This window comes from Lagopus leucura, unplaced genomic scaffold (assembly GCF_019238085.1).
Source record: "Lagopus leucura isolate 7727_CA_CO unplaced genomic scaffold, USGS_WTPT01 35167-0_obj-0_obj, whole genome shotgun sequence".
In the NCBI taxonomy this organism is placed as follows: Eukaryota; Metazoa; Chordata; class Aves; order Galliformes; family Phasianidae; genus Lagopus; species Lagopus leucura.
Window position 1 is genome coordinate 1057 of NW_024964211.1, and position 9984 is coordinate 11040.

Below are 9984 nucleotides of genomic sequence, written 5' to 3' on the forward strand. Positions count from 1 at the left end.
AGGGACAAGGATTAGTGAGAATATTGGTGACGGGTGGACGGTTGGACTGGGTGCATTTCAAAGGCCATTTCCAACCTCGGTGATTCTGTGGTTCCTCTGCTCTGGGATGGCTGGGAGCGAGCGGTGCAGACGCAGCCAACCCTCCTCACCCCCACGCTGCCCGTCCCCTCCCAGCCAGACCCCCACCCCATCAATAACCAAAGGCCCACCTCCGTCCCTGCGCACGTACCGGCGTAGAAGTGGTAGAAGGGCCACCAGACAGCACTGTTGGGGATGTAGGTCAGCAGCGAGGCCACGTAGCCGCGGTAGAAACCCTTCAACCCGTCGGCCTTGAAGATCTGCACGATGATGTCCTTGGTTTGCCCAAACACCACCACCCGCCGTGCGTCGCGGCCGCGCACCGTGAACCTGCCCATGCTTTCACCCTTCCTCTGCATCATCAGGTGCTGGGAAACGACATCGATGGGCACCGTGATGCTCTGAGCCACCAGCGAGGCCGAGCCGCCGGCCACCAGCGACTTGACGGCGTTGTTGTTGTTATACCGCGCCACGTATTTGCGCGTCAGCTCGTAGGTGGTGACGTAGCACTGCCCCGAGATGAGGGTGAAGGTGTTGACCAGGAAGCCGCGGTACAGCCCGGCCGCCCCCTCCGTCCTCAGGATCTTCACAAAGGCGTCGAAGGTCCCGTTGTAAAGGCTCTTCCCCTTCTGCACCTGCAGCCTGGTGCGGATCAGCGTGAAGGGATAAACGCTGACGCGGATCATCATGGTCATGCAGATGCCCAGCACGTAGAAGCGCCGCTTGTCCAGGTGCTCCCACTCGATGATGGGGATGTTGCGTTTGTCCTCCATGCCGGGCGCTCCCTGCAAGGCGCTCCTGCCTGGTGGGGCACACACGGACCTGGGGGGCAGAAGTGGGGGTCACACACAGACCTGGAGGTTCAGCAGAGCGCTGAGCACCTCTGTACAAAGACGGGCTGAGGGAGCTGGAGAAGAGAAGGCTGGGGGCGACCTCACTGCAGCTTCAGTACTTAAAAAGCAATTGCCAGCAGGAGGGGAATTGACTTTTTCCTCAGGTAGAGAGCGATGGGACGGGGGAGAATGGATTTCAGGTGAAGGAGGGGAGGTTTGGCTGGGATGTCGGGGGAAGCTCTGCAGAGAGAGGCTGTGGGGCCCCGTCCATCCCTGCAGGCGTTCAGGTGGGATGGGGCCCTGGGCAAGCTGGGCTGGCAGCAGATCTGGAGCTCGGTGGCCCTGCCTGGGGCAGGGGATGGAGCTCAGCGATCCTTGGGCTCCCTTCCAACCCAAGCTGTTCTGTGATTCTGTGTTTGTAGGATATCTGGCACCGTCCAACCTCCTTCGCTTCCTGCTGCCCCACTTCTCACACATTCCCACATCCCCCTGTGTGCCAACCCCTCACTGGGGACAACGTGTGCTGCCAGACCGGGGGCTCCCGCTTTGCATACCGATGTGGTGGCTGGGAGACGGTGGGCGGCAGGGAGAGCTGGGCCAGGAGAACCACGAGAGCTGGGCCTGCTGTGCGCTGCTGCTGCCCGGAGGGATTGATAGCGATAGGATGCAGGCAGCTGGTTTTAAACCAAGATGGGAGATTTCGGTTTGGTGTCAGGAAGTTCCTCACTCAGAAGGTGGTGACACACTGGAACAGGCTGTCCAGAAAGGCTGTGGATGCCCCATCACTGGAGGCATTCAGGCCAGGCTGGACGAGGCTCTGGGCAGCCCGCTCTGCTGCTCGGCGGCCCTGCACACAGCGGGGATGAAACGCGGTGACCCCGAGGGACCTTTTCAGCGCTCGGCGGGCCTCCCTTCAGCACGCAGCGGTGGGCTCGCACCGCCCCGCGGCCGCTCCGGAAGCCGAGCAGCGCCGTGCCCGACGCGAGCGGTGCAGACGCGGCCCCACGGCGCGGAGCCCTCCCGCCTCCCCGTTCCGCCGGCCGCGCGGGGCGGGCAAACATGTGAAGCGCTCCGGACGCGGCGACAGCGTGCCAACAACGCCGGCCTAGCTCAAGGTCGGCGGCGGAGCGGAGTTCGGCCCACCCCGGCTGCGTCGCTCCCGCCCCGCCCCTCCTCCCCGTCCCCGCAGCCCTTCGCTCCGTCCCCGCACGCACCGCCGTTCCGCCCCGTCCCGCCGCTCGGCCCTCCTCTCCCCTCCCCGCGCGGCCCGAGCCCCCGCCTCTCCCCGCCTCTCCCCGCCTCTCCGCGCTCACCTCAGGCCTGGAGCCGGCGGCCCGGCCCGGCCCGCCGCCCCATGGCCGCCGCTTCCGCCCCCACTTAGCGCCTGCCGGAAGTGAGCGGCGGCGGCGGCGGCAGCGCGTCGGGCCCGGCGAACCGTTCGAACAATCAGCGCCCGCACGACGGCGCCATCTTGGGGAAGGGCTGAGGCCGCGCCGGATGTAGCCATCACGTGCTTCCGGCCGCAGCAAAAAGGGCCGCTGTCCGCGGCGCTCTGGAATGGCGCGGGGGGACAGAGTGCGCATGCGTCTGCCGCGGCCCAGCCTTAAAGGCGCAGCGCCGAATCGAGGTCCTTAAAGGGAAAGTGTCAAATAAATGTTCTTGAAGGGAAAGTGCCAAATGATGGTCCTTAAAGGGAAAGAGTCAAATAATGGCTCTTAAAGGGGCTGCCCCAAATCAAGGTCCTCAAAGGAAAAATGCCTAATGAAGCCTCTTAAAGGGGTAGCATCAAATAAGGGCCTTTGAAGGGGCAGCACCAAACAAAGACCCTTCAAGGCTTGGTGCCAAATAAAGACCCTCAAAGGCACAGTGCCAAATAAAGGCTCTTAAAGGGCCGGTAACCCAAAGAGGAGCCTGCGCCACGTCCCCATCCCCACATCCCACCCATCTCCCTGCCCACCACCCCCTGCTGTGCCCCTTCCCCATCCTCACGTCTGCCCCACCTTCCACTGTGAGCTCAAACATTATGGGCAAACACTGCATTAAATTCACCAAAACCATACAAAAAAACCCCCAACCCCCCAGTCCTCAGCCCCACAACCCAGGATCCCCCACCAGCTGTTGCTGTCCATGCACCATGGACATGGGTCCACCTACAGACAGCACACCCAGCCCAGCCCAGCACAGCACTGCACTGCACTGCAGTAGGGTTGGCACTGCTATGGGGCGAGCACAGCACTGCAGTGGGGTTGGCAATGCTATGGGGTGACTGCAGCCATCCCGGAGCACCGCTGTCCCTCAGACCCCACACGACAGCAGCTGTGGTGCAAACATTTCCCTTTCCCCATCCCATGGGAACGGTGGGAGCTCCTGCGGGGGGTTGTGGGGTGAAGGACCTCAGAAGCCATGGGGTGGTGGCAGAGCGAAGGATGGGGGCTGGGTTTGGGACCTGCAGTGCTGAGGGGACGCCGCGCAGCTCCAGCACACATCCAAAAATTCCTCCAACATGTCACACTGCTGTGTATATAAAAAGAGATACAAAAACCAGGGCTGGCAGGGCTGCACAACTGCAACGCTGACAGGTAGGGCAGCTCCACGCACCTCCGCCCCACAGCAGCACCAGCCCCCAGCCCAAAACCCCGGTGGGAAACCCCTCTGGGTCTGTGCCGCCGCTGTGAGGGGATGCAGCTCCTGGCTTTCGGTGCTCAGAGGGAGCTGGGATGGATCCCAGCCTCCTGCAGAGCTCAGACCTGTGGGCACACGGCAGCCCAGGGGAGGAGATGCGTCTGGCTGCTGCGCTGCCAGGCTCCTGCTCCAGCCCCAAAATCCTGCACTGACAACCCAAAACCTTGCATCTGAAGCCCAAAACCCAGCCGCCACAAGCTGGCACCCTGATCCCAAACCTTCCACCCGGGCTTCAAAACCTTGCTTCAGAAGCCCAAAACCTGGCACCTTGCACCCACTCCGTGAATCTCTGAGCACCCAAAATCCTGCACCTAAAAACCCCAAACCCTTGCATCTGGAGATCTTGTTTTAGATGGAAGGCTTTGCGGGCTGGTGATTCTATGAACTCTTCATTTCTCAGTGCTTTACGTGATGCTATGATGTGGAATCCTGAAAATAAGAATCGTAAAACCATGATGGGAGGGGGTGGTTGGGGTGAAGGTTTAATTACGGTGGGGTTTGTTGGGGGGTGGGTGGGTTATCAGGACAGAGGGGGTTATTAGAGGGCGTTTCATTGGGGTAGGGGCTCTTGAGGTGCAGTTGGCTGCCACCTGTTGAGCACAATACGATACTGGGATCTTTATGAATGGATGTTTAAGGTTAGGGCTACCATGATCCTGCCCTTTTCACACTCTCATTCTCTGGAGGTCTAATCACAATAGAGATTGGAGGACTGGCTGCGCAGAGCGGTTAGAACAGAGATATGCCACTTCCGCGTTTCCGTACGCATGCGTCATGCCGCCTGGAGGACCAAATAACAGAAAGATTGGAGGACCGGCGGCGCAGAGCGGAAAAAAGAAAGAGACTCATTTTTCCTGCTTTCCGCACATGCGCAGTACGCTCGGAGGATCTACTACCATAGAGACGGGAGGCTCAGAGCATGGACAATACGCACTTCCGCTATTTGGCCACGTGGAGGCAGCAGAGACCGAGTGCGGCCGCAGCTCCTTTTTTTTTTTTTTTTTTTTTTCATTCATATTTCAGGTGATGAAATCAGCGTTGGAAGAGGGGAAAATAATAATAATAATAATAATGATAATGGATGGGGAGCGCGGTGTAAAGGCTGCAAGCGCAACAAATGCCCCTGAGCAACAGCAGCTCCGCTTCCTCCGGCCTCCTCCCTCCCCTTCGTTATTTAATTGCTTTAATTGCCTGTGTGAGTGATCAGACGGATGGGTGACCCTTAAAATAATACAAAGCAGCAACAGCAAAAAAGGCATGAGAGAGAATTCTGTATATACATATATATATATATACACACTTACATACATGTGTGTAAGGGAGAGACCAGGATCTGGGCTGTGTGTGAAGCATCTCAGAGCCGATCTGCACGCAGGAGCGTTTGCAGGAGCCCCAGGGGAAGCTGCCACGTGCAGCCAGTGGGCACAGGCAGCAGAGACCCTCCGTGGGTCACTGGAACAGGCTGCCAGGGAGGTGCTGGAGTCTATGGGTCCCAACATGTCTCTATGGTCCCAATGGGTCCCAACATGTCTCTATGGTCCCACTGTTCACTGCAGCAGGCTGCCCATGGAGGTGGTGGAGTCTCCTGCTCTGCAGATGTTCCAGACCTGCCTGGATGCCGAGCTGCGCGACCTGCTGTAGGAACGGCTTGGGCAGGGGGTTGGACTGCATGAGCTCTGCAGCTCCCTTCCAACCCCTGTGATTCTGTGTGATTCTGTGTCTCTATGGGTCTCAACGTGTCTCTATGGGAATTCATTCCCATTCATTGCCCCGTGCAGAAGGGTGCTGGGTGCTGGATACCCAAAGCCTCCCCCTATTGCTTTGAGGCCAATGTGCAAACCAGCAGAGCTGGGAAGATGCAGGAACAGCCCACCCTGAGCTCAGGACACCCCAGCAAAATGCTGTGGCTGCTCTGGAGGAGGAGCTCAGCTTGGCTGGCCTTGTTGGGGCTGCACAGTGCAGCTCCTGCTGGGACAGCGTGGGTTTCATGCGCTGAGGAATGATGCTGCTGTTCCCTCCCGACGGCGACAGCTTCCCTGTGGGAGAGAAGGGGAGAAAATACGTATATCTAAAAGCACAAACCAAAGCAGGGAGGAAATAAAGAGAGGAGTGTTTGCCGACTGTGCTGCGCCTTGTTGGTGTTTGTTGTGTTTCTGCCATTGCTTTGGCAGCCCCAGGGGAAGACATGCCAGGCTGCAGCGCTGTGGGGACTGGTGCTGTGCTGAGTGAGGTGGCCCTGGTGGGGCTCAGCTGCTCCCCTGTAGAGAATGGTGCTTCTCTGCACCTTGGGCTGTGCTTTCCTTCCAGCTCCAAGCCAGGAAAAGGTGCTTTGTGGGTCTGGCTGGCTCTGGTTGCATTTAGGGGAAGCAGTGAGTGGTGGCTGCTCCCCAGGGTTGTAGGTGGGCTCATCCCCTCCTTTCTGTCCTCACGGGTGGATGGAGGGAGGATGCAGCTCACCGGGGAGCAGAACCAGCCCCCAGGGGGCACCGAGGCACGGCAATGTGCTGCAGTCACATTGCTTCCCACCCCCAGCAGCTCCCGCTCCCCTCTGCTTTGCAGGTGGAGGTGGTCGCTGCCTGCAGTGTGTGGCTGTGGTGACGTCCCCATCCACATTCAGAGCTGTGCCAGGAGCCCTGCAGCATCCCCGGGGCACAGCAGTCGAGGGTGGGTGAAGGCTTTGCCCTTTGGAGGCCAGGAACAGCTCTAGAGATGCACATTAACCCACAGCACAGAAGGTGCAGAGCCGCAAAGCCTGGAGCATCGCTCAAGCCGTGGACTGGGGGTGGTGGGGGAAGGTTTGGGGGGGGGTCTGTTGTGTTGGATTCTGCTTTGTGCAGGAGCTGTGCATGCAGGAAGGTTGCAGCCCCTCTCTGGTGTGAGGTGCCGAGTTAATGATTTGATTTCATCACCGCCTCTCTGAACGGCACAGGTTTGAAGCCGGAGCAAAGTGGCAGCTTTCAGTGCGGTGAGAAGTCCTGCCCCCGTTGCTGGAAGTTGACTCATTCTCCTCCTGGCCCCTGGGGTCACTGCTGGATTGCAAAGAAATGCATGAAATTCCCACTGCTTCCACTCTGGGAATGCACTCCCAGACAGGGAGGGTGGGCTGGAACCTGCGTGCCTCCAGGCTGCATCGTTGGGTTCATGGGGCTTTGGTGGCACTTGGAGCCATCCCAACTGACCCCAGGGTGATGGAGCTGTAGTTTCCTTGCCAAAAACTCCTTGCATGAGAAGAAGCCATGAGCAGGGCAGGACCACCTCAGGCTGCTGAGCACAGCTGTGAGGATTTGGGGTCGGGGGGAGAAAGAGGAGCTGTGGGGATGGAGCAATGGGCACAGAGCTGAGCAGGAGCCGGGCAGGGTTGGGTGAGTGGGCTCTGCTCTCTGCTTTGGGAAGTCCGGGAGAAGCAAAGCTCCCCTGCCAACCCCTCATCACAGCCTGGGCTCCTTCCAGGCTGGTGTTTGGGGGATGTTTCCCCTCTCAACTCCTTTCTCCTGAATCAGCGGATGTGATTCACCAAGAGGAAAATATGGAGAGCTGTGACAGAACCACGCGACAGCAGAGGGGCTCTTGGGGTCCAAGGCCACCGCAGCACCGAGGTGCTGCTGCAGATCCCCCCCCACCTGGGTAGAGCTGAGCCCAGGTTGTGATGCAGGAGCAGGCAGGGGGCTCAAGAGCAGCAGGTTGTGCTCTGCTGCAGTGCCACGAGGCAATGGGGAAAGCTCTGCGAGGAGGGAGGCTGATCCCTAGCAGCACTGGGTCAGGGGAGCAGGCGAGTGCAGGTGCCAAACCTTGGCTGGATTAGTACAAGAGATCAAGCAGCCCAGGGATTAGGGAGTCAAGGGAGCCGAGCCACCTGGGGGGGGGGGGCAATGAACTGATCTGTGGGGATGGACCAGAGCTTCAGAGAGGTGCACAAGGCCCAGGCTTTGGAGTGATTAGATAAGTGAATCAGGGCCTCGGGGCGATTAGAGAAAGAAATCAGGTTCTACACCAATTAGGTAAAGTCCTCCAGCGATTAAATATACAGCAGTGTCTGCAAAGAAAAGTCCCCCGTGGCTCTTGGGACAGATAGGGCTGAGAATTGATTAAAGAAGCATCCGAGGCTGAGAGCAATTTGATAAGAAAGCAAAACAACGGATCAATTAGCCTGGGAGGAAAGGATAAGGGTGGGTGATAGCAGTGGGGCCGCCTGGCACCGGAGGAGGATGGAGTCGGCTGAGGTGCACGGAAAGGATGGGAGAGGTCCTGGCTGCTTCAGAGGGGTGCAGGGATGTGGGACATTGCTGCAGCAATGCAGGCAGGTGTCAGCAAGGCTCAGACCCAGCCTGAGAGCAAGAGGGCTCATTGCTGCCCTTGCAATGATCCCTCGGGTTGCCATGAAGCACCCATGGGTGCTGCCCTTCATCCGAAGCGTTTCAGATGCCTTTCAGAGGCAGTGCTGGGCTCCCAGAGTGGGTTTGTTTTCTAGGAATGCAGCTCAGCCCCAGGTCCCACCCCAGATACTCCGGGTGCTTTCAGGTATGGGTGCTGGTAGAGCAAGCAATTAGAGAGAACTCAGCAGAGCCTTGAAATAATTAGATCAAGGAGCGCAGCTCCAGCAGGTGAGTTTAGTGAAGAAATGGGAGCGCTGGTGATGAGGAGGGCGATCGGGTCTTGGCGCAATTATCTAGAGAAAATCTGCTCCAGACTGATTAGAGGAAGGGAAAGGAGCTTTCCGGGCAATTAGGGGAGAGAAATCAGCACTGGACAGGAAGAAAACAGAGGCTGGAAGATATCGGGGTTGGGAGGTAGCACATCCCCTGCCCCTGGGGGGGGGGGTTTCCCACCGGGTTGGGGTGCAGAGCTGGGTGCAGCCATGCCTCCAAAGCCGGCCTGGACTTGAATTTGCAAAGCTGAGTTTCTCTGAGCTCATGCTTCTTGCACTCTTCACCTTCCTCACCTTTCTGTTGTTCCTGCAAACCGGAGGAGGAAAGCAGGGCAAGGGGCAGAGCATCAGCCCAGCACATGATGCTGACTGCGGTGCTACTGGAACGGGAAGCTGCGGTTTGGATGCTGGCTTGGATTCTGCCCCCAGCACAGCAATACGGAGCCTTGCTGCTGACACACAGCATCCCACCCCCAGGGGTCGTGCTGGAAAACAGCCCCCAGCACCCCTGCCAGGCTTTTATTTGGGTTTATTTTTCCTCTGGTTTGTGCCTGTGATGCTCTGCCTGATATCCCGGTGAGTGATGGGGAACAGAGCGCTGCTGGCAGCCTCTCACCCCTCCGGGTGCTGCCCTGAGCAGCAGGAGGGCATCTCCTGCATGCATCTCCCTCACCCTTTGGCCTTCGTGCCTGAGATTGCCGGGCTGAGCCTGCTTTCTGTGGGCTGACAGCGTTATCTGGGACGCAGCAGAGCCCAGCCCTACTCTGCCCCCCCAAGAACCACGGTGTCCTCAGCAGCCTTGCTGCTGTGGGCGCTGGGGTCTGTTGGGTTCCTCCCTACAGCCCGGCTTCATGCTGCTTTAGGAAGGGTTGCTTTGCAATCCTTGTGCGTTTCGGGGTGTGCTTTACGCTGTGCCTCCATCGGGGTCGCAAAGGGTGCTTGCATCACCCTCGCCACCCCTTGTCCCTTTGCCTGGATGCATGCAGAGGTGCAGCTTGAAAGAACCGTGGAATAAAGCCCTGCGTTCACTGCGGGGCCACAGCTGCTCTCCTGCCCTGGGCTGATCCTGCACCTCCCCTCCCACAGCCCCGAAACTCACCCTCCCCACCCCTCAGCTCCCACTCACACCCTCAGGTTTTGCTCTCTCTGTCACCACACCCTGCACCAGGGAGGGGACACTGGGGGACGCTGCTGTCCTGCACCCCTCCTCCCTTGTCTCCACTGCTCTGGGCAAGGGGCAAAGCCCCCTGACCCACTTCAGTCCACATGGATGGGATGGCATCTGTGGGACCCTTTTCCTCCTGGGGGCTTGGAAAGGAGAAGCTCAAAGCTCGTTTGCCTTGAGATCTTGCAAAGACTTTTTTTTTCTGGCTCCTAACATTGATGATTTTTCTATTCGTGGAAGCGTTAATTGCCCCCCCCTCCCCTCAGATATGCCCAGAAGCATCGTGGCCACCTGGGTGCTGTGCCAGGCAACCCCCCCCCCAAACCCCCAACCCTGCTCCCTGTTTGACAGCAATCTCGATGCACGTGGGCCGTTCTCCAGCCTCTTGCAAACTGAGCTGCAATTTTGCAGCCACTACCCCCCCTCCATTCTCCTGCTGGATGCACCTGAAACCAAACTCTCGGGTATAAAGGCAGGCTGTGATGCACTGAGCTGCTTTGCCAGGCTCCTTCTTGCTTGCAGGGTCAGCCTCACGTGCAGCCGATGCACCCCAACTTTGTGCAGATGATGGGGGGGGGGGG

General features: G+C 58.9%; 1 protein-coding gene across 1 annotated transcript; it reads right to left on the reverse strand.

Annotated features, from left to right (window-relative positions):
- Nucleotides 1-209: 209 nt before the first annotated feature.
- Nucleotides 210-1629, reverse strand: SLC25A44 (solute carrier family 25 member 44; the record flags this gene model as incomplete). The annotated part of the gene is made up of 2 exons (XM_042891917.1): nucleotides 1466-1629; nucleotides 210-900 (listed from the first exon to the last, which is right to left on the reverse strand). A coding segment is annotated over exon 2 (642 nt), but the record flags the coding sequence as incomplete, so codon positions are not given.
- Between the last annotated feature and the right edge of the window lie 8355 nt (nucleotides 1630-9984).